This window comes from Antennarius striatus, chromosome 21, assembly GCF_040054535.1.
Source record: "Antennarius striatus isolate MH-2024 chromosome 21, ASM4005453v1, whole genome shotgun sequence".
NCBI classification, from domain to species: Eukaryota; Metazoa; Chordata; class Actinopteri; order Lophiiformes; family Antennariidae; genus Antennarius; species Antennarius striatus.
Window position 1 is genome coordinate 960,769 of NC_090796.1, and position 25,423 is coordinate 986,191.

Genomic DNA, 25,423 nt, shown 5'->3' on the forward strand with positions numbered 1-25,423 from the left:
AAATTAAAATATAACCAGTATAAAATTAAAATATTAACAGTATATAATTAAACTACATTAAATACAAATCAATTTAACCGCGTGCTGACCTCGCCACCTCCCCCCTGGACATGGACAAGAGCGGAGAATACGGAGTTGTTGGAATGCAACTATGCAAGTAATACAAGAGAGAGGGGATACTGTATATGGGGCGGATGTGGGACCAATGGGTGCTTCGAAACCCACAATGAAGGCTAACAAAGAAACAGCTGTTAGCCCAGTGTTCCAACATCCATAACCGAAACTGCTATCACAACTACAGATTGATGAAATACTACAACAATGCTATGGCAAGGGGGAGCCAGGACACCAGGTCAGTGGGGGGATTTCACCATCACCAGAGCCCAAGCTGTGGGTGGAGGTGAGCCCGACTATATTTCTAGTCAGTGCCTCTCAACCCCCCTGACAAGCTCTGGTTCCTTTGCCCCCAGCGAGATGACATTCTATGTCCCAAGAGCCAGACTCTTTGTCCAGGGATTGGGTCACTGAGCCCCACACTGTCGACTGCCACCCAATCCACATTGCCCCTGTTCCTTATGGTTCCCTCGGCAGGTGGTGAGTGTGGGAACATGTCATCCTTATGGGCCGGGCCCAGCCACCAAGTACTTGCATACGAGACCCAACACAACCCCAATCCTTGATTTACATCTCTTCTTAGGGGTTTTTGAACTGCTCTTAGCCTGTCCCATCAACCAGGACCTGTTTGCCACAGCAGACCCTACTAGGAGTATAAAGCCCCAGACAAAATGGGACCTAGGATCATACATGGACTCAAACTCCCCCACCATGATTATACAGTTCAAGGGGGAGGCAGCTTAAACTAAACATGGTAGATATATCATACATCCATAACATCTGCCGTATCTTGATTGGGATGAACAGGCCACCTTTGAAAAGCTGGAGAATGAATTGAAGGAGATCAACACCAACCAGGAGGCACTGAAGAAGAATTTCCTGGAGCTGACGGAGCTTAAACACATTCTCCGCCGAACTCAGCAGTTCTTTGATGAGGTATACTTACTGCACCATTCTACACATGCAGAGGCACAATACATAACCGATTTCCTTCTGCAAATCAACAACTACAATGCTGTTAATGTTTGTACAGATGGAGGACCCCAACCTGCTGGAGGAGTCATCAGCCCTGATGGAGGGCAGTGAGGGGGGCCGAGGGGCACCGCTCAGACTTGGGTAAATGATGATTACCTAATACAGATTCTGTATGTATGTATGTATGTATGTATGTATGTATGTATGTATGTATGTATGTATGTATGTATGTATCTATCTATCTATCTATCTATCTATCTATCTATCTATCTATCTATCTATCTATCTATCTATCTATCTATCTATCTATCTATCTGTTATCTACCTACCTACCTGCCCGCCTACCCGCCTACCTACCTATCTGTGTATCACGCTGTCTTGCTGTAAGTATCTCTCTATCCCTCTCTGTCTCTCCCATCTGCACTGTCATAAATATGGTGATGGGCAATGAGATGTCGTCAGACAAGCAATAGGTAGAGGCAGATTCTATTTATTAATTTAAATTAAAAAATCTGATTTGAAACCGCCATGAAATCATAAAAAGGGTTGAATATGTGTCTTAATAAGTGGACCCAAAATGCAGTGCTTATGAATCAAATGTCCAAAATGAATTTCTGAAGAAAAAAAAAATGAATGGGGAATGTCAAAAATTAACATAGTAATAGAACTCTTAATAGTAGGTCATAGTAGATCTCTATCCATCCACCTTCAACCGCTTATCCGGGCCCAGGTTGCAGGGGCAACCATCTCAGAAGGGATGCCCATACTTCCCTCTCCCCAGACACCTCCTCCAGCTCCTCCGAAAAAGAATCTGAGGTGTTCCCAGGACAGCCGAGAGACATAGTCCCTCCAGCGCGTCCTAGGTCTTCCTTGAGGTCTCCTCCCCGGTAAGGACATGCCCGGAACACCTCCCCAGGGAGGCGTCCAGGAGGCATCCGGCACAAATGCCCGAGCCACTTCCCTGGTGGCTGAGCTCCTAACCCTATCTCTAAGGGTGCACCCAGCCACTCTACGGAGGAAACTCATTTCAGCCACTTGTATCCGGGAACTTGTCCTTACTGTCATGACCAAAAGCTCATGACCATAGGTGAGAGTAGGAACGTAGATTGACTGGTAAATCGAGTTTGTCTTACGACTCAGCTCCTTCTTCACCACGACAGATTTATACAGCAACTACATCACTGCAGAAGCTGTACCGATCCGTCTGTCAATCTCACGTTCCATCCTTCCCTCATTCGTGAATAAGACACCAAGATACTTAAACTCCTCCACTTGGTGCAAAGACTCTCCACCAACCCAAAGAGGGCACACCACCCTTTTCCGGTCGAGAACAATGGGCTCGGATTTAGAGGTGCTGATCCAACAGGACAACATCTTCTGAAAAAAGCAGAAATGAAATCCTTTGGTCCCCGAACCGGATTCCCCCCGGATCCTGGCTGCACCTAGAAATTCTGTCCATAAAGATTATGAACAGAACCGGTGATAAAGGGTAGCCATGCCAAAGTCCAACGTACACCTGGAACAGGTCTGACTTACTGCTGGCAATGCGAACCAAGCTCTGGCTTCGGTCATACAGGGACGTGACAGCCCTCAGCAACGGGCCTCGAACCACATACTCCTGAGGCACTCCCCACAGGATTCCAGGTGGGACATGATCGAATGCCTTCTCCAGATCCACAAAATACATGTGGACTGGTTGAGCAAATTCCCACAAACCCTCGAGCACTCGATGGAGAGTGTGGAGCTGGTCCAGTGTTCCACCACCAGGATGAAAACCACATTGTTCCTCCTGAATCTGCAGTTCAACTACAGGTCTGCTCTTCCTTTCAACTACCCTGGAATAGACTTTCCCAGGGAGGCTGAGGAGTGTGATCCCCCTATAGTTGGGACACACTGTCTGGTCCCCATTTTTGAAAAGAATGACCACCACCCCTGTCAACCAGTCCAGAGGTACTGACCCCAACTGCCATGCAATGTTTCAGAGACGTGTCAACCATGACAGTCCCTGCACATCCAGAGACTTGAGGTACTCAGGGTGAATCTCATCCACCCCCGGTGCTTTGCCAACAAGGAGTTTGCCAACCACCTCGGTGACTTCAGCTTGGGTGATGGACGAGTCCAACTCTGAGGTCTCAGCCTCTGCTTCCTCTGTGTCAGACATGGTAGTGGGATTGAGGAGATCCTCGAAGTATTCTTTCCACCACCTGACAATATCCTCAGTCGAGGTCAGCATCTATCCGCCTCTACTGTAAACAGTAGAGGCGGATAGATGCTGACTCCCGTTGGGCCCTTCTTCAGGTGCCGAACGGTTTTCCAGAATGTCTTCGAGGCTGAACGATAGTCCTCCTCCATGGCCTCCCCAAACTCCTCCCATACCAGTGTTTTTCCTCCGCTTCTTCTCAGGCTGCAGTACACCTGGCCTGCCTGTACCCATCAGCTGCCTCCGGAGTCCCATGATCTAACAAGAATGAGTAAAACTCCTTCTTCAGCTTGATGGTATCCCTTACTTCCAGTGTCCACCACTGGTTTTGGGGATTACTACTGCAACAGGCGAAAGAGACCTTTTGACCACAGCTCCAAGCAGCTGCTTTGACAATGAAGGTGGAGAATGTGGTCCACTCTGACTCAATTTTCCCAGCCTCCTGTTAGATCTGGGAGAAGCTCTCAGAGGTCCCCAGAATAACAATGGATTCCCCAGTCGGAGCACTATTTAGTAGCCCTCCCACGGACTCCAAGAAGGCTGGGTATTCCGCACTCCTGTTTGGCCCGTAGGCCGAAACAACGTAAGACACCTGTCCCCAACCCGAAGGATGAGAGGTGAAACCTCTACTACACTCTACACTATATCCGCCCTTGCAGAGAATTCACAATGCTCAGAACAATGCTCAGTCTAAGAAAGCCTGTGTGTCCGCACTTCTGATCACAAATTTGCATCAGGGGATTTTTATTGTACCATTGCCAGGGGATAGTTTTGCCAGTTTGTGCTTCTCAAATCTGCCAATGAACATACTGTACAGTGGTACTTACGGTTACCTCCTCTGAGCACCTGCAGGTTTTTTCTGTAGGTTTGTGGCTGGAGTGATCAGCAGGGAGAGGATTCCAACCTTTGAGAGGATGCTATGGAGGGTGTGCCGTGGTAACGTCTTCTTGAGAAAGGCAGAGATTGAGGATCCTCTGGAGGACCCCACTACGGTCAGCATGCATGACATTAAAAATATTAATAGACAAACTAAGAGGAAGAAGCACACAAAGGCATGCAAATATAAGCCATACCTATGCACAAGAAGATTCATGACCTCGTTAACTCTTTAAAACCAAAGGATGTTGCAGGTAACAGGAAAATGAACACATTCTTAAATCCGTAACTCTTGGACTGTTCCTGTTACATAATTGTACTTAATTCAGAAAGCTAAGAAGTGCTTTTTTGTGCCGATATACAGCACTTTACAAAAGTGTTGCTTCTCAACTTTCAGAATACATTGGAATTATGTAGAAAGCATTAATGATCAAAGAATGACGGTATTTCAGGAATGTTCTCCTGTTGCCAGCAAAAGCATTTGGTGTTAAAAGGTAAAATATTAGGCACAGATACAAGACTCAATGGGGGATTTCACTTCTTTGTCCAACAGGGAGACCAGGTCCATAAATCGGTGTTCATCATCTTCTTCCAAGGTGATCAACTGAAGAACAGGGTGAAGAAGATCTGTGAGGGGTAGGTATTACAGACCAAGATCAAATATTTTTAATCTATCAAAGGTTCTAATTTCACATTTTGACACATTCACCACAGACAGGGAAATAGACAGACTATTTGGGGCGGCAGTGGCTCAGTGGAGGGGCAGGGCGTCTAATGATTATAGGATCGGCCTCCCGCCCCCCTAGTCACTTGTCGTTGTGTCCTTGGGCAAAACACTTGACCCTCCTTGCCTCCAGTGAGGGACTCACTGGTGTGTGAATGTGTGTGATTGTTCTAGTGGTGGTCGCAGGGGCCGTACGCACGGATTGGGAGACACGCTTCCGTCAGTCTGCCCAAGGGAAACTGTAGCTCCACATGTAGTCTACCATCACCAAGTATGAATGAGGTGTGAATGAATAATGGATACAATGTAAAGTGTCTTTGAGTGTTCTGAAAAGACACTAATCCATTAGTATTATTAATACATAAGCAGGGCACAGAAAGGAATTAGCAGTGACACCAGAGGTGCCAGGCCCCAGCTACCGGTCGAAAGAGTAGTCCATAGAGATTGTGAGAATAGACAGACCAACCTGCCACACACATGAATACTGGAATGTCTGAAACTGTATAAAATGAACAAGACACTTAAAGACTTCATCAGTAAATAATGAGAATGTGGATCACAATGCTAGAGGCCAAGTTGAAGACAATGGGCCAAGTCAACATCAAGTATGGAATGTACAAAGGGGATACACTATCACCAATGCTGAAGGTATTGACCTGAATTGATGGGATAGAGCTTCCACAGGGCAAAATAGGAAACATCCAGAACAATTACAAGTACCTTGGGATTCCACAGGCTAATGGTAAGTATGAGAAGGCAGCAAGGAAGTCAACTGAATGGCAGTAACAAAATGTGAGCGATCAACATGCATCAGTGAACACCTCAGGCAGCGGAAACTTGATGAGATTGAGGAGCAGACAACATTGAGGGACAAGCTCCTACATGGTGTAGGAGGAAGTGGCTGAAATCAATAAGACCTAAAACGAATCAAAAATGGAGTGAAAGACAGCACAGAGGCACATCGTGGCAGCACAAGAACAGGCCCACAAGAACACGGGGGCTATAGGGGCCAAGATCTTCCACAATAGATCAAACCTAAGGTATAGGCTGTGTAAAGAGGCACCTGAGACAGTCCAGTACACAGTAGTAGGAAGATATGAGCTGGTTCTGCATACATGGAGGGACACAACAACCAAGTAGCTGTGATAGTGTACAGGAACATCTGTACCCAGTATGGACTAGAAGTACCCAAATCCCAATGGGACATACCACCGAAGGTGGTTGAGAACGACAAGGCTAAGATCCTGTGGGACTTCAGCTTCCAGACTGACAAACAGCTGCTGGCTAACAAACCAGACATAGTGGTGATGGACAAAGAGCAGAAGAGAGCAGTGGTGATAGATGTGGGGATTCCAGCTGACGCCAACATCAGGAAGAAGGAACACAAAAAGATTGAGACGAATAAAGAGTTGAAAGAACAGCTGGAACAGATGCGGAAAGTCAAGACCAACGTGGTCCCGGTGGTTGTTTACCTGACAAGAGTCTGGCAGAAAGCAGTTATTGGTTATATTACAGGAAGCGTAGGATTCATTTTTTTGGGAACCTTAACGATATTAGGGAGCACGACTCAGTATGTTTCTGACAAATTTTCCACTTTTCAAGATCCAGGCTTTATTGTAGTGTAATAATGATTCTCTTGAGTACCATATACCAAGCATATGACACTATTCTATTGTAATGGCCTTTTTTCTTTCATCAAGAGCAGGACAGAAGGAAACATGACAAAATAGTAGGAAATACACTTATAGACATTATAAGGTGACTCACTTGTGTTTGTCCAGGTTCCGGGCCTCTCTATACCCTTGCCCAGAGACCCCACAGGAGAGGAAGGAGATGCTAGCTGGTGTCAACAGCCGCATAGATGACCTCCAGATGGTATGGCAGTGAAAGGAATCAATTTTTTTTACCTACCTATGTTTTACTTTATTTTTACTTGAATTATAAATACACCAAACAAAAGAACAAGCATGAAGTCAAAACCAGTTTCCACAAAGGTGGCTGACCTTGGGTTAAAGGATACCTTTTGTTTGTCGTATTAATATTAACAGCCGAGTTCTTTTTTTTTCCCCACTTGAAATTCTTTGTAGTCTTTGTTATGCTGTTGTTCACTAAACTACTAGAAATTAATTATAAATCTTATTTGACAGGATGTCTGTGTTCAAGGTACTGCTTCATTTTCTATCTAAAATTTATTTCCAATTAAATTTCAAAGGCAGAACAATGTAAGTGGGTTTTTTCTTCTGTATTAGTTCTTGGCTGTGAAAGGCCATTGTCCTGTCTCATAGTGTTCTCCGAAGTTCGCCCTTATTGACCCGGGAAAAAAAGTCTCAGTTCTGCTTACGATATTTGCTCTAGTCTGAGTCTGCCAGCCACATACAAAACACTACCCTCATTCACAATAGAATGATTTACTGGAGTTTACGTAAAAAAGAAAACAATCACTTTCAGAGCAGAAGTGTGTCTTGGATCTTAGAGCCAAAATGGTCCGATTAATCTCACTTTACGTTCATTTCTGACAACTAGAGGGGCATTAGGAACACAAACTTCCTGTTTATGTCATGTCAGTGATATAGGGATTACATCATAGTATAATGCTTATAATGTGAGTTATGAAGCAAGTTTTGTTGAAGGCTGTTGGGCATCTTATGTAAAGTAAGTAAAAATACAGAAAGAAAGCTCTGTCTTAGAAGAGATCATCATGAAACTCCTCCTTTCCAATCTTTTAAGAGATTCTTCCTTATAATAGGAACATCCATCCTACAGTGCATGTATATGCTGAATATTAAGAATTCTTGTATTGAGAATACAAGAATTGACCTCCAGAACATTTGTGACATTTGAAATCGAGTTTTCAATCCCAATTCTTTTCAGACAATAATTAAAGCATGTCACATGTTAAGACAAGGCACCTTCCTTACAGTGAAGCTTAAATATTTAGGTGTAGAACCACAAGAAAAACACATTTCTGTCTAGAGGCAGCTACTGTAATACCACCAAAACCCCCAGCACTAACAGGACCAGGAGCTCTGATCTATGCACTGCCGCTGTAGGTTCTGAACCAAACGGAGGACCACCGTCAGCGGGTGCTGCAGGCTGCCTCCAAGACTATGCGTGTGTGGTTCATTAAAGTGAGGAAGATGAAGGCCATCTACCACACTCTCAACCTCTGCAACATTGATGTCACCCAAAAGTGTCTGATTGCTGAGGTGTGGTGTCCTGTGTCAGATCTGGACTCCATCCAGTTTGCTCTACGCAGAGGGACGGTAAGTTTCCCTGTTTAACGTTGAGATTTTATGTGTCTGGGAAATCAAAACATTGCAGAAGACGAGGAAAAACCACAGTTCAATCTGTAGTTAAGGCAGTGTGGGGCATCAGACAGGTCTTGTGCTTTTTGGATGAGAAAGGGGTTTTTGAACTACTTAAGAATGTGTCTGTCTGCCTACCTGTATGCCTGCTCGTTTGATTGCCTGTCTGTATTGTTTGATTGACAGGAGAGGAGTGGCTCCACAGTACCATCCATCCTGAACAGAATGCACACCAAACAAACTCCCCCCACCTTCAACAAGACCAATAAGTTCACATCGGGCTTCCAGAACATAGTTGATGCCTATGGCATAGGAAGCTACCGGGAAATCAATCCAGGTCCTTCTCTTTTTAATCATTTTAACGATCATGTAATGAATCATGTTGTCATTTCATTATTATCATGGGTTTTAACATATCAGATTATTGAATGCATTATTCATCTTATTATCTAATCATTACCAGATTATTGATCATTACCAGATTAGTGATCATATTGTATTATTATTATTAGTGACATTTTTGTAACCGCTACTGCCTCTGTGACGTTGATGCAGGCGTTAGACAAGTTCATCACAGGAACACACTGAAAGATAGCCAACCAACCATAATCAGGCCCAAGATTAATTTCGTAGTTTATCCTGACTGTATGTTTCTGGTATTGGATGAAAGCCTGAGAACCCGGAGGAAATTCACACTGAACATTCTCATGATGATGGGAATTTGAACCTGGCTCTATCTGCAGCACTATCATGCCTTCCTACTATCATCTTCTTCATCATATTGTTAAGTGCAGTATTAATCATAGTATCATATTATTCATCTCATATCAATAATAGTATTATCATATTACAGATAAATTTAGTTTTTAGATAATAATAATTGTCATTATTGTAACTGTTGTTGTTATTGTTATAATTATTATTATTTAACATTTTATTTTGATATTGTCAGCACTCTATTATCATATTTCATTTTTGATAAGATTAATTGTGTTACTCAAATTATTAATCATATATTTGATCATAGCTTTACTATATAATGAATCATACTATAGTATTGATATTTATTACTACCACCTTATTAATTGCATTAATAATCATATCATAGTCACGTAAATTATCATAATAAAAACAATTGTATTAATCCTATTTTAATTAATTTTACAGCTCCGTACACCATAATTACCTTCCCCTTCCTGTTTGCGGTCATGTTTGGTGACATGGGTCACGGTGTGCTGATGACCTGTGCTGCCCTTTACCTCGTCATTCGGGAGAGTCGCCTCCTCGCCCAGAAGTGTGATAATGAGGTACAGTTAGACATTTAAACATGCTGCTCCTTGACATATAAAATGTCCAGATGGTCCAAATGCATAGATGTGTGGATTAGCAATAGTAAGTAATACAGTAAATACAAAGGACACTCAATGATACGTGAACTAAGCCACAGACCTGTATTTGTAAAAGTCATTGTAACGTTGGTAATAGATGAGTAAATAATAAGAGATGTAGGGACTGGAGATGTATTGACTTTTCAAGGTTTCATGATGAAACAGCCATGCAGGTGAAAGGATTCATTTTACCAATACCACAGACTAACTAGAATTAATACAAACATCTTTAGGTGATGTCTGACGAAAGTATGAAGCAATTATCCGTTCAGTAACCAAAATGGACCCCAAAAGTCAGAGAGCAGACCTTGAATCTGGATGGATGTCATGTCAGAGGGCGATGGCCACTAACAGTTGCTGTGTGTGTGTAGATGTTCAACATGGTGTTTGCTGGTCGCTATATAATCCTTCTGATGGGCATCTTCTCCGTCTACACTGGCATCATTTACAACGACTGCTTTTCCAAGTCGCTCAACATGTTTGGCTCTGGATGGAGCGTCAGGCCAATGTTTGGCCCAAAAGGAGCCAACTGGTCGTGAGTTACCCAGCCACCTAAGTACCATTTGCCTGTCCGTCCATTCATCCATCCCTCCGTCTGTCCGTCCATTCATCCATCCATCCATCCATCCATCCTCTATCGACCTTCCGTCATCAAGAAGAAATGTAAAACAGGCCACTTAAAAATGCCCTCAAGTAGAAATGATTCCAGATGTTGTATTGACGCTGTCTCAGCTTCATGGAGCATTTTGCTGCATCAATTCTAAATGATGATGGAAGAAATTAAAAAAAAAACAAACCTGTTTCAACATTGTCTTTTTGCTATGCTTGGTTACATACAGGGATTAAAGGATTTGTAAATCATTGCATAGTGCTTTTATTTACGTTTTACACTGCAACTCATTTCTTTATTTTTATATATTTTATAAATATTTTTTATTTATTTCATATTATATATTTATTTATATAAACTTACCTGTTTATATTGTGCATTTCTGTTTGTTGTGTATTTTACTGCTTTGTGTGCCTTCAATCATTCCCCTCTGGTCTGTTGTAGGTCTGGGACTCTTGATGGAAATGCAGTTCTACAGTTAGACCCAGCAGTTCCAGGAGTATTTGGTGGACCCTATCCATTGGGAATTGACCCGGTAACACAGATGCACTTCATGACAATGAAAACAAATGTTGATTTGCGATAAATGATTCTCCCATTCATTTTCTTAGAGGCTGCGAGGAAAAGCTGTTTTACAATATGCTGAGCCAGTTTTTCATTGTAATTTTGTTTTTGCACTGCTAATAAAAATTTAAAGAAACCTCTGGTTTCTGACCAAAAGACCAACCAGGGACTGCAGATGAAAATTATCTTTAAGCTATCTCTGGTCTGTGTAGCACATTTGTTATGCAAAGTCCATGTTAAATAAATATGAAATAAATAAGTACATAACGTATAGTTCCCAATAGATTTAGTGTACTCTGCTACATAGAAGTTAGGAAACCTTGGTGGTTCTCAAACATGTGACTTTTTTGTGTCGTCTGTGCAGATCTGGAATGTTGCCACCAACAAACTGACCTTCCTAAACTCATTCAAGATGAAGATGTCTGTGATCCTGGGTGTCGTACACATGCTCTTTGGTGTGTCTCTCAGTCTCTTCAATCACCTGTAAGTGTTCTACTCAACCCCAGTAATTGTAACTGTCATAATAGACTCCCTGTATCTCTAGCCAGGTCTGCCATATATTGTTCAAATAGACTTAACCTCAGACATAAGGTTGGTTCTTCCATCCTCACCTACTCTTCTGCATACGGAGGTCATTGAACCCTGGGTGGTGCTAATGGTAGGGTTACCTCGAATGGTTGCTTGCTACCATTATTTGTGTGCATGTCAAAGAGGCAAGAGAGATTCATATAGGTCAAAACATTTGAATGAAGTGCATCATAAAGTCTGTGCTGGGGGATCTTCAGAGTGTTGCCCTCAATAAATTAGGGAGGCAGTGAACCTGATAGTTGTGTTCGTTTTGGAGACTCATTATAATTTGGCATCAGTTGTGATTATTTTTTTGAAACATGCGTGGATCCTAAATTTGAGAACCACTGTGGTCCATTTTCTGCAAAAGGCTTTTTAAGAAAAATAAAGCCCATCCATGTGAGAATGTTTCTTCACACCTTTTAAAAATATCAAAATATGTGAATTAAAAAATATGAATGTGTAAAATATGGTAAAAGATATGTGATAAGTCTGGTGGTCTGATTAGTTTTCCGAGGAGGAGGTCGTACGATGTCTATTTGAGATATATTTTAAAATATGAATTCAAATAATGGCACATGGTGTCAGTGTGACCACATTTGAGTCAGACTCCTATGTGATGGGGTTATTATACTAGTGTAAACGGATACACTACACAAGTACACTGTGATAGATAATGGTTATAACCTCTCCCCTGTTTTTAACTGAATGATCTCCATTGCAGGTACTTCAAGAAGCCGCTGAACATTTTCCTGGGCTTCATACCAGAGATTGTCTTCATGTCCAGCCTGTTTGGCTACCTAGTTCTGCTTGTCTTTTACAAGTGGACTGCCTACGACGCCTACACCTCCAAGGACGCTCCCAGCTTGCTCATCCACTTCATCAACATGTGTCTCTTCAATTACAGCGATTCCACAAACAAGCCTCTCTACAGGGGACAGGTGCTCCCTCCCTTCTCCACACTTCTACCTCTGCTACCTCCCCCAAGTGCCCTTCCCACATTCTTTAACAATTGTGATTCAATCATTAATGCCTTGTACAACTAAAGCACTGGTGAAGTACAACTGAAGCACTGGTGAAGTACAACTGAAGCACTGGTGAAGCACCATGTTTTAGATACTTTGAATTACTGTTGGAATTGTTCTTGCCAACATCATGAATAATTGTAGAAAAACTGTGGAGATGTAGTCAGGTGTTCCTTGTCTGCTGAATCTCAGGGAGGAAAACCGGCCATGCCTCCGGCCACTCACACACAGCAGGCATAATGAAAATAGAATGGGAGGGGGAACAAAAGAAAGGCAAAATCCAAGACAAACCTCATACAAATCAAGACCTAAACATCCATCCACCCATCGCAATCATCTCTTCTACAAGAAATTGGATGGATGGATGGATTTTCCCTATTCTTTCTATCACCTAACTTTTTTTTTTGCTTTTGAGCTTCACTCTGACATAGGCAGTGTTTTGTTTTTGGTACTAGAGTTTTTACTATTACTTTTGTTTTTAAGTTGGGGCTCAAGGTCAGACTTAGTGACAACTATTAACCTCTCTGTTTGATTTGTAGATGGGGATCCAGGTTTTGCTGGTTCTGATTGCCCTTGCTTGTGTTCCCTGCATGCTGATTGTGAAAACTATGGTGCTTCGGCATCAGCACCTGTGGAAAAAGCACCTGGTATGTTACCCGAGCACATCTATAATGTTACTTCGACTGTTGATGGATAACAGTTTTCATCTTTGGTATAACCTTTTTTTTCATTCCTGTTCTGCCATTCATTCATTTCAATTTACATTGTGTTGTGTAATATGGTTGGCTGTGCTGCTGTGAAAATGGCTGAAAGTCTGCCTTGGAAACGCTCTTATTTTGGTCGGAAATTTTACTCACCAACCACTGGGCACCCTCACCATCGATATATTCCATTGGTGAAATTAGCAAAAATCACTACTTATTCAAACACAAATGACCTTAAATAGGTTATAAGCAGCTGTAGCTCTCACTGGTTATCTTAAACCTCTAGGGCAGCCATGTAGCAGTGTCATAGGAGCAGCTTGTGGGACTGGTGTCTTGTTCAATGTCACCTTGGCAGTGCTCAGGAGGTGAACTTGCACCTCTCCAATGACCAGTTCATACTTTAGTCCATGCTGCACTTGAACCGGTGACCCTCCACTCCCCTTGAGGACTGAATTACTGCCGCTCCGCTTTTACTGCTACTGCGACTTTTCCTACGATTAGTATTTTGTAAGCAGAAAACCAATGAATGTACTACACCACTACACGATACACACTATATGGCCAAAAGTATTCGCTCATCCGTCTTGACTCACATATGATAAGTGTAAGTGACATCCCATTCTTAATCCACAGGGTTCAGTATGACGTGGTGCAGCTATAACAACTTCAACTCTTCTGGGAAGACTTTCCCCAAGGTTTTGGAGTGTGTTTATGGGAATTGTTGACTATTCTTCCATAAGCGCCTTTGGGGGGGTCACACACTGATGTTGGATGAGAAGGCCTTGCTCTCCTTCTCCGCTCTAGTTCATCCTGAAGGTGTTCTATTGGGTTAAGGTCAGAACTTTGTGCGGGCTGGTCAAGTTCTCCCACACCAGACTCTGTCATTCATTTCTTGATGGACTTTGAGTTGGTGCACAGTCATGTTGGAAGAGGAGGGGGGGCTCCAAACGCTTCCCACAAAGTTGGTAGCACAGAATTGTCCAAAATGACTTGGTATGCTGAAGCATACTATATGTTCTGTAGTGTAGTTAAATGTCCTCTAGTGTAGTATATGTCCTGTAGTGTAGTATATGTCCTGTAGTGTAGTATATGTCCTGTTAGTGTAGTATATGTCCTGTTAGTGTATTATATGTCCTGTAGTGTAGTATATGTCCTGTAGTGTAGTATATGTCCTGTAGTGTAGTATATGTCCTGTAGTGTAGTATATGTCCTGTAGTGTAGTATATGTCCTGTAGTGTAGTATATGTCCTGTAGTGTAGTATGCGTCTGCCTGTCTGTCTTTTTATTTAGAATTCATCATTTAATATTTATTCCTACATCAACACCTCAGTAGATGTGATCATTACTGGGTTAACCATTCCTGTAAGTCGGGGTGGTGAACAGGAATGATAAACTAGCTGAGTGATATTTAATATGTTTGGGATCTAATTCTGTGTGCTTCAGCATCTGAGAATGGATGTAACCTTTTCACCAAATGACCGTCACCTTCCTGTGACAGTCTTCACCTGATCTGCTCACGTGCCTCCCGTGTTATTGAGATAGATGGAGCCTTCTGTGTTGTCATTGCTGCTTTAGGTTTAGTTGAAGCACACCGGCTACCAGTGTTTGCAACTTACGGACAATCAAACACGGTACACTCAACACTTTGGGCTCTGGTTAGTCAAAGGTGTTTGGTCATGTTATTTGAGAGTCTTGTCTTATATGAAACAAGTCAAACACACAGCGAACGTTCTAAATCCAGATGAGACTAGAAATAACTAGTCTTCTAACTAGTCCATAAAAAGACAATATACTGAATGTGTGCTCTCCCATCTAATGTGCAATAAAGCAGTTTCAGCTTTTTTTGATGGTTTAACTCAACCAGTGAGATTTATTAATGACTGGTTACACAATTCTTAAGTGGTAATTTTGGTCTTTTTAAAGAATAATTTTTATAAACCCTCATTATTACATTATTTTTTGGCTACCTTTTTTTTAAATTGAGTATTGTGGTTGAGTCTGAAGGCTATCATTCTGGAGTGGTCTTCTTGTGCCCAGTGCCCTATTTCAATTGTGTCAAGGCTGATTAAGGACAAAGCGTTGAACCCGAGGCTTTCTTTAAGCTAGACACAGCTCTTGTGGCTTTTGTATCTAGTCCCAGAAGAGGGAAGAAACCCCTGCAGAGAATCTAGAGCAGTCTTTAGAGCAAACAGGTGTGTCCTCATCATGCACCGGACTCACCCAACAGGGCACGCAGAAGTTTGGAGGGGTACGAGTGGGCAATGGGCCCACAGAGGATGAGGCTGGCATCATGGACCACGACCAGCTCTCCCAGCACTCCGAGGAAGGAGATGAGGTGAGGTCGTCCAACAGCACCAAACACTTTCTCATTCTCATCTGTGCCTTTTTTGGCTTTCCATGATAAACTGTTATAAATTTGTGAATTGCATATTCTTTCATAATCAGATATGGGTTATTCTTGCAACATTTCTGCTTTATAATATAAAGCTTAACCCTACACTTTCTTGTAGTAAGAGTAGGAGTATCATAAGATTTAATATTAACTTTCCAAATATCCCAATGATATTTCAAATGTCTTTCTACCAACATATGAACCTCCAGCTCGGCAGTCTTATTATTATTATTATTATTATTATTATTAATGGGTGTCTTCACACTGCAACCAGGTGTAGTGACAATATTATAGTGCATACATACATTTACACATGTGTAAATTATACCCACCCCAAATCTTTAAGCAAACACCAGAATACCAGATGAAGATGAACCTAAAAAAATCTGTTTTTAGATGACTCCAGAATAAAATTAATTATAAAACCTGAAGTTTTATGTTCCATTTCATTTAATCTAATATTGACCATTAACTTGCCTGATAGGGATGGAGGTCTATTGACAGGTGCCAGTAGTGTGATGGAAGATGGAAAGAGTACTTTGAAGAGTTGATGAACGTGGAAAATGAGAGAGAACAAAGACTAGAAGAGGTGACTGTTGTGGACCAGGAAGTAGCAAAGATTAGTCAGGATGAAGTGAGGAGGGCATTGAAGAGGATGAAGAGTGGAAAGGCAGTCGGTCCTGATGATATACCTGTAGAAGTTTGGAAGTGTCTAGGAGAGGTGGAGTAGAGTTTCTGACTGGGTTGTTCAACAGGATCTTAGATAGTGAGAAGATGCCTGAGGAATGGAGGAGAAGTGTGCTGGTGCCCATTTTTAAGAACAAGGGAGATGTGCAGAGTTGTGGCAACTACAGAGGAATAAAGCTGATGAGCCATACAATGAAGTTATGGGATGGACAGGCTGACAGACGAGGTTAGACAGAAATCTCCATGGACTATGATGTTTGCAGATGACATTGTGATCTGCAGTGAGAGCAGGGAACAGGTGGAGGAGAAGCTAGAGAGGTGGAGGTTTGTCCTGGAAAGGAGAGGAATGAAGGTTAGCCGCAGTAAGACAGAGTACATGTGTGTGAATGAGAGGGACCCAAGTGGAAGAGTGAGGTTACAGGGAGAAGAGATCAAGAAGGTGGAGGATTTGAAGTACTTAGGCTCAACAGTCCAGAGCAATGGAGAGTGTGGAAAAGAGGTGAAGAAGCGTGTCCAGGCAGGATGGAACGGGTGGAGGAAAGTGTCAGGTGTGATGTGTGATAGAAGAGTTTCAGCTAAAATGAAGGGAAAGGTGTACAAAACTGTGGTGAGACCAGCGATGTTGTTTGGTCTAGAGACAGTGTCACTGAGGAAAAGACAGGAGACAGAGCTGGAGGTAGCAGAGATGAAGATGCTGAGGTTCTCTCTGGGAGTGACCAGGATGGATAGGATCAGGAATGAGTACATCAGAGGGACAGCACATGTTAGAGGTTCTGGAGATAAAGTCAGAGAGGCCAGACTGAGATGGTTTGGACATGTCCAGAGGAGAGATAGTGAATATATTGGTAGAAGGATGCTGAGTTCTGAACTGCCAGGCAGGAGGCCTAGAGGAAGACCAAAGAGGAGGTTTATGGATGTAGTGAAAGAGGACATGAAGGTAGTTGGTGTGAGAGAAGAGGATGCAGAAGACAGGGTTAGATGGAGGACACTGATTCGCTGTGGCGACCCCTGAAGGGAAAAGCTGAAAGGAAAAGAAGAAGATTGACCATTAACTTGCCTGCTAATGCTATTAGCATACTTCTACCCACCAGTAAATACATGTCCATTTGCAATGCATGACTGGAGATTGATGCTGATCGTAAAGAGTAAAGAGAGAAACTGAACCTGAAACAGCAAAACATCTTCAAAAGCTCCAGAAGTAGTTGAAACTACTTCTTCAGTTATATTACTAACCTTTGATCTTTGCTTATTTTCAAGCACTCAGAAGACCAACCAGTAAGAACTTGAATTTTGTATTTCCTCAGCATGTATATTTGTCCTAAGTGCTCGCTCCTATTTGTTGGAACCTGATCAGATGCAAATCACCCAGCATGAGTAATTAGATTCTCAATAAGTTTTGATTTCCAACATTTTGAAAATTCTATGTAATTACCATTGTACAAAAATAATCAGTAATTGAATAATACATGTCCCTTTACACATTAAAGAATTAAAGTGGCCACAAACGAGGTAATTCCTCTCGTGCTCAGAAAATGCGTTACATTTCCTCAAATCCAGTTTTAGAATCACTGTAGATTTAATTCTAATAAATTTATATCTTGACAATATACAATTATCTTATCTTATATTTTTATATGTACTCTTATATATTATATATATATATATATATATATATATATATATATATATATATATATATATATATATTATATATATAGTGATTCTAAAACTGGATTTGAGGAAATGTAACGCATTTTCTGAACACGAGAGGAATTACCTCGTTTGTGGCCACTTTAATATATATATCTATATATATATCTATCTATATATATCTATATATATATATCTATCTATATATATATGTATATATATATACACACACACACACACATTATATATATATATATATATATATATATATATATATATATATATATATATATATATATATATATATATATATATATATATATATATATATATATATATATATATATATATATATATATATATATATATATATATGGGGCGGCAGTGGCTCAGCGGTAGAGCAGATGTCTTGAAGACGGATCTCCCGGCCATCGGTTGATCGATTCCTGCTCCCGCCATGACATCCCTTGGAGTGTGAGCTGACAGTGGGAGGTGTCAGCTCACCTCCCAGCCACTGCCGAGGCACCCCTGAGCAAGGCGCCGTCCCCACCACAAGCTGCTCATTGGGGCGCGACCTCCGAGCGCGACCCGTCACTCTTCCTCCCCTGGACTGGACCAACTGCATGATTACAGGCCCCTAGTGTGCTGTGTTTCAGGGGCCTTGTTCACAACACTGTGTGTGATGTGCTGAAAAAACTAACAGAAATGCATGCATAAGAATGTAAAGAGAATTTCCCCTCTGGGGATCAATAAAGGTTTGAATTATTATTATTATATATATATTATATGTACTTATCTTATACAATTTCCTCCAGGATTAATAAAGTATCTATCTCTCTATCTATCTATCAAATCACAACAAAAATTGTATAAGCAAAGCTGTTAGTAAAGAGCAGATATAGACCGACTCTATTCTGCAGATACCCAACAGACGAACATGGATTCCGTATGCCTTAGGTCATTAGAAGTGGAATCCATGATAGCTAAATTCAGACAGAAGTGTCACCAAGTTGGCTGATAAGACCGTACACACTCCTGCTGTTTGCTGCTCTGGTTTGGAGAACGAGCCCATCACGTTTCAAAGAGATGTTTAATATTACTGTTTGGTGCCTGTATCATACAGGACTGTGTCATGTGTCACATGTTAAACTAACAACAATTCATTTTCCATTACACAGTCTACATTGTTTTCCATTGTTTGTGACCGATATCTGCTTCTCTCTTTTTTTCCAAAATGGCGTTGTGCTAAGTCCTGACCGTTACAGTAGCTCCCGTGTGTTTTGTATCCTTTCTCTTTCGATTCTGTCCTTTCACCTTTGTTTTTTTACTACCTGTCATTGCCAACCAGGGAGGTAACGACTTTCTTATCCGTTTAAAAGTTTTCTGGACATATCACAGACATTTTTATTAGCGTGTACCCATGGCAAGAGAGTGCATTGTTTACACCCGCGACCAGCTTATCGCGCTGCGCCCAGCTGGGCCGTTGCCCGGGGTGATGCCCGACATCCCGGGGGAGGTGAGAAGAAGGCATCGGGGCCGAAGAGCTGGGGCGAAGCTGAAGGCGAAGAAGAGGAGGTTTCATCCGGCAGTGCCGGCCATCATCACGGGGAACGTGAGGTCTCTGGGGAGTAAGGTGGACGAGCTCGCCACGCTGGTTAAAACCCAGAGGGAGTATCGTGAGTGTAGCGTGATGTGTTTCACGGAGACATGGCTGCACTCGCACATCCCGGACGACGGCGTGGCGGTACCCGGCTTCAGTGTTGTTCGTGCAGACAGAAACGTTATGAGTAGCGGCAAGAAGAAAGGAGGAGGGATTACACTGTGTGTTAGTGAGAAGTGGTGCAATCCGGGACACGTGCACGTGAAGGAGCGTCTCTGCAGCCCGGACATCGAGCTGCTTGCCGTGGGAATGCGGCCATATTTCCTGCCTCGTGAGTTCATGTCGGCTGTTATAATTGGTACCTACATCCCCCCACCAGCTAACGCACCAACGGCATGTGACGTCATCACCTCCACTGTCGCCGGGATGCAGACCCAGCACCCGAACGCCTTCATAGTGATCACTGGTGACTTCAACCATATCACCCTGGACCGATTGCTGCCCACATTCCACCAGTATGTGGACTGTCCCACCAGGAACAATAAGTCTTTGGACCTGCTGTATGCTAACACCAAGGATGCATACAGCACGACAGCCCTTCCTCCCCTGGGCAGATCAGATCACAACCTGGTCCTGCTAAACCCCAAGTACGTCCCGCTGGTCAGGAGGCAGCCTGTCCACTCTAAGATGGTCCGTAAGTGGTCTCAGGAGGCTGCTGAGGCACTGCAGGACTGCTTTGACTCCACGGACTGGGATGTGCTCTGTAGGCCACATGGGGAGGACATCAACAACCTGACGGACTGCATCACAGAATACATCAGGTTCTGTGAGCACACCACTGTGCCAGCCCGGACTGTACGCTGCTCCCCCAACAACAAGCCATGGGTTACAAGTAACCTGAAGGAAGTCCTAAATAAGAAGAAGAGGGCTTTCAGGTCTGGTGACAGAGGGGAACTGAAGAGAGTGCAGCACGAGGTCCGAGACAAACTGAGGGAGTGTAAGGAGATCTACAGGAGGAAGCTGGAGGCCAAACTCCAGCAGAACAACATGAGGGACGTGTGGTCGGGAATGAAGAAGATCACAGGGTGCTCAGGGGGACAAAGACGACCATCAGGCGGTCTGGATAGAGCCAACTGGCTGAATGTTTTCTTCAACAGGTTCAGTTCACAGCCGTCTGCCTCCCCCTCACATCCCGACCCCCATAATCCCCCTCCACTTCCATCACTCCTCTCTCCCCCCCTGTTGGTGGGCAGTCCTGGGCATCTCCTCTCCCCCACCACCACCTCCTTCACGGAATCAACACCGTCCTCCACCAGCACCCTCCCCCACATGACAGTGACTACGGACCAGGTCAGGAGACAGCTGGAGAGACTACACCAGAGGAAGGCTGCCGGACCTGATGGTATTAGCCCCAGGATCCTGAAGACCTGTGCCCCCCAACTGTCTCCAGTCATCACACACCTCTACAACCTGAGCCTGAGCCAGGAGAGAGTCCCGGTGTTGTGGAAGACATCATGCTTGGTCCCTGTCCCTAAGAAGTCGGCCCCATCGGAGTTGAACGACTACCGACCAGTTGCCCTCACGTCCCACCTGATGAAGGCGCTGGAGAGGCTGGTCTTGGCCAGCTTGAGGCCTCAGGTGAAGAAGTTGCTAGACCCTCTACAGTTTGCGTATCGGCCCCAATTGGGAGTTGATGACGCCGTCATCTACCTCCTGCAGAGAGCCCATTTGCATCTGGATGGTGGGGGAAGCACTGTGAGAATCACCTTCTTTGATTTCTCCAGTGCTTTTAACACCATTCAGCCAAGGCTGCTGGGTGAGAAGCTGCGGGGGATGGGTGTCGACACCTCCACCATCTCCTGGATCAGTGACTACCTGACAGTTGTGGTGGATGACTTTGTGGAGTGGGCTGGAGCCAATCACCTGAGGCTGAATGTTGGCAAGACCAGAGAGATGGTGATCAATTTCAGGAAGAAGAGGAGCACGCCACAACCAATCCACATCCTAGGAGAGGCTGTAGAGGAGGTGGAGGACTACCTGGGTTTGAAAATCAGTAACAGACTAGACTGGAATTCCAACGTCGATGCTGTCTACAAGAAGGGGATGAGCAGACTCTATTTCCTGAGGAAGCTGAGATCCTTCAATGTATGCAGGAAGATGTTGGAGATCTTCTACCAGTCTGTTGTGGCCAGCGTACTTTTCTTTTCCGTGGGCTGCTGGGGGAGCAGCATCAGAGCCAGCGATACCAACAGACTTAATAAACTAATAAAGAAGGCTGGCTCTGTGATTGGCTGTAGTCTGGACTCTGTGGAGGCCGTGGTGGAGAGGAGGACTCTTAACAAACTGTTATCCATCATGGAGAACCACGCTCACCCTCTCCACCACACACTGGACAGACAGCGGAGCTCCTTCTCCAACAGACTGCTACAGCTCCGCTGTCAAACAGAAAGGTACAGGAGGTCATTCCTGCCACAAGCCATCGCGTTGTACAACAGTTCTAACATATCAGATAGAGTCCCACCACCAGTCTGATGTTCAGATAGGGCTTCATTAGGTCATGTGTACGGCCACAGAGTGCCACACTTATTTATGATTAAACCCCTACCATGCTTGGGTACTGTTATTATTGTTATTATTATTATTGTTAATATGGTTAATATTTTTAATATTATTATTATTTTTATTTTTTTCCCTATTGTCTTATTTTTCCTCAATGTATATTTGTCCCTGTTTCTGTCTGTTCTGCTACTGTAACATTTAAATTTCCCAGTTTGGGATAAATATAAATATATCTGTCTGTCTGTCTGTAACGGCGTCTCATATTACCACCTCCTACTGCAGTGGTATGATTCTGAACACTTCAGGGACTGAGACAGTAGTTCAAACTTGAAGATCCAAATCCAAGTGAAATATTATATAGAATATATACTGTATGTATGTCTGATTTTGACAATGAACAATTAAAAATCAATTAAAACTTAATTTTTTTCTCTCTCTACATGGCATAAAATTCAGCTTTTTAATAGTTTTTCAATGCTGAAAAAGTGTTGAAATGGGCTAAATCTTGCCACTACTTTTCAGACGCTGTCCATGTGTGTTTGGAAATTATGACTCTGCTCATTTGATCAATGGTCACAATGTTTCTAACGGCAGCCACTGAAACCTGTTTATTTTACAGCACGTTAACCAGTGCTGTTGTCATTAGCCATTGCATCACAAAGCCTTTGGATGGAAACAATGAGCGCTGTTTTCATGAACGCTATTACATGAGTCCAAGGACAAACAGAAGCATGGAAAAAGGAAACCAGAGCAGCACATAGCCAAAGCCAACAAGTGCAGCATAGAGCAACAACCAAGTTTTCCTCCACAGCCACTTTCATGCAGGAAAGGCTAGTCTTGCTCCAGGAAGGAGAGAATGGAGAAAGTTAGCAGTACACACAACCCCTGTGCTTTGACTCATTTATTGAAACCCAGAGAGATCTCAGACAAGCCACGCAGGTTCAGGCAGGGCCAAAGGTCAAAGGAGCCTCTCACAGTGATGAGAAGAGAATTTCCAGTCCATGTTAATCCCATTGCTCATGCCATACTAACAGTACTGGGATGGCTTGAAAAATTGGAATTATCTTCACCTCTGGTTTTTATATTTTGATAATTCAAACATCTTCAGAGATCTCTCTCATAATAACATGTTTATGGATATGGGGTGTAACTAGGGGCAACCAAGGTTAAGGTGTATAACCATAAACAAATTACAATAAATATGTAATTAATGTAAGGATTGTTATTTTGGATGGATTGTATTATTACATTATTATGTAATGTTATTATGGATTATGTTATTACATTGTTATAACATAACTATGTTAAAATGACCATAAATACCTTATTTTAAATATTTAATACACATAAATGGTGTATAATAGCCTTAAAATGTCACTATAATCATAAACATTATTTTGACATGAATTATTGCTATAACCATTAACATAAATAACCATAAATATGTGCTATAACTGTAATAATGCTACACTAAGCATCTTGTTTCTCCACCACAGTTTGACTTTGGTGATGTAGCTATCCACCAGGCTATCCACACCATAGAATACTGTCTGGGATGTATCTCCAACACGGCTTCATACCTGCGTCTGTGGGCCCTAAGTCTGGCTCATGCACGTGAGTGAATGTTCACCGACTGACAGCACAGACGTCAGTCCCTCCAATCAAAACCAAGTTAAGCATGATGCTTTTCTTATAATCCGTGTATTCTGTGTGTGTGTGTGTGTGTGTTTGTGTGTATGCAGAACTGTCGGAGGTGTTGTGGTCTATGGTGATGCACCTGGGTCTGTCCTCACGGAGTGGAGGAGGCTTCTTTGGTCTATCCATCATCTTCGCAGCCTTCGCCACCCTCACTGTGGCCATCCTGCTCATCATGGAGGGGCTGTCAGCCTTCCTGCATGCCCTGCGTCTGCACTGGTTAGAAACACACACACACACACACACACACACACACACACACACACACACACACACACACACACACACACACACACACACACACACACACACACAGAGTAAATATCTTCTTATGATCGTGGTCTCACCCACTACTCTGATGGAGAACACTCATCCATCCAACTGTCATTGTTTTGCTGCTGAGCCAAGTGTTTGGGCCAAATCTGCAGGTCTTCAGGTTCATGTGCATTTGGGGAATGTGAACAATGTGAAACACTCCTGACACAGAGTGGTTCACCGGGCTGAGGGTGTACAGGATTCCAGATGACCTTATCTCCTCCAGCTCCATCATCTCTTAACACTTTCTCCATTTTTCTGATCCAACTTTCACTCAGGAAACATAAAAATATTACAGCGCAGAACATGTTTCAGTAAGTTATACCCAGAAGAGCCCCATGCGATTGTGAGGTGTTTGTGTTTTGAGGCCACAGATGGTCCACTGTAGACAATGATGATAAAAAACAGTCTTTAACTGGCAGTTTGTGTTGTCTTTGAGGTTCTCAGTAATCTAGTTCGAGGTAAGTCAAGAAGAGCAAAATAAGGACATAGAGTCTACTGGACTTCCTTAAGGATTCCGTAAAGATTTTCAAAGATGTTTCACCTCTCATCCAAGAGGCTTCTTCAGTTTTATTGACTAATAGAGAGTCCAGACTCAAACAAGCGAAACCAGCTGGACGTTATGCCTAGGCTATCCCATAACCCCAGACGGTCGTTGGGCCTCCACAGACGTCCCGCAGTTGTCATCATGTGGTGTGTCTGGAGCAATTGAAACTGGTGGTACCCATCCCTCTCCAGGTTGGATGCAGTTTAACGCTATGACTCGTTACCATTCAGTTGGGAGTTTTTGTCCCACCCACCCTTATGTGAAGCGTTACGGTTTCTATGGTTTCTATGGATGGAGGTCAATGCTGCTTTGAAGGTGGCTGATAGATGTTTTTGTTGTCCTTCTTTGTTCAGAGATTGTTTCTCCAGTTTGACCAAAGTAGCTTCTTCTTCAACTTCTTTTCCTTCTCTCACACCAACTACCTTCATGTCCTCTTTCATTACATCCATAAACCTCCTCTCTGGTCTTCCTCTAGGCCTCCTGCCTGGCAGTTCAGAACTCAGCATCCTTCTACCAATATATTCACTATCTCTCCTCTGGACATGTCCAAACCATCTCAGTCTGGCCTCTCTGACTTTATCTCCAGAACCTCTAACATGTGCTGTCCCTCTGATGGACTCATTCCTGATCCTATCCATCCTGGTCACTCCCAGAGAGAACCTCAGCATCTTCATCTCTGCTACCTCTAGCTCTGTCTCCTGTCTTTTCCTCAGTGACACTGTCTCTAGACCAAACAACATCGCTGGTCTCACCACAGTTTTGTACACCTTTCCTTTCATTTTAGCTGAAACTCTTCTATCACACATCACACCTGACACTTTCCTCCATCCGTTCCATCCTGCCTGGACACGCTTCTTCACCTCTTTTCCACACTCTCGAATAATAGCTTGTCAACTGTTCTCTCAAAAACCATCGGTCTTCCCCGG

At 43.1% G+C, this 25,423-nt stretch overlaps 1 protein-coding gene across 2 annotated transcripts in view; it reads left to right on the forward strand.

Annotated features, from left to right (window-relative positions):
• The window catches only part of LOC137588720 (V-type proton ATPase 116 kDa subunit a 1-like), a 36,408-nt gene that overhangs the window by 3,811 nt on the left and 7,174 nt on the right, over positions 1-25,423 (forward strand). Inside the window, exons 5-21 of one of the 2 annotated variants that reach the window (XM_068305954.1) lie at positions 922-1,050; positions 1,148-1,230; positions 4,155-4,281; positions 4,719-4,801; positions 6,671-6,764; positions 7,940-8,152; positions 8,381-8,531; positions 9,362-9,501; positions 9,954-10,117; positions 10,637-10,727; positions 11,121-11,239; positions 12,048-12,264; positions 12,888-12,995; positions 15,187-15,387; positions 17,389-17,406; positions 23,437-23,554; positions 23,683-23,854. In XM_068305954.1, coding sequence (XP_068162055.1) covers positions 922-1,050; positions 1,148-1,230; positions 4,155-4,281; positions 4,719-4,801; positions 6,671-6,764; positions 7,940-8,152; positions 8,381-8,531; positions 9,362-9,501; positions 9,954-10,117; positions 10,637-10,727; positions 11,121-11,239; positions 12,048-12,264; positions 12,888-12,995; positions 15,187-15,387; positions 17,389-17,406; positions 23,437-23,554; positions 23,683-23,854 — 2,228 coding nt within the window. The remainder of the gene's footprint in view (positions 1-921; positions 1,051-1,147; positions 1,231-4,154; positions 4,282-4,718; positions 4,802-6,670; positions 6,765-7,939; positions 8,153-8,380; positions 8,532-9,361; positions 9,502-9,953; positions 10,118-10,636; positions 10,728-11,120; positions 11,240-12,047; positions 12,265-12,887; positions 12,996-15,186; positions 15,388-17,388; positions 17,407-23,436; positions 23,555-23,682; positions 23,855-25,423) is intronic. The other variant, XM_068305955.1, reaches the window with a different exon arrangement.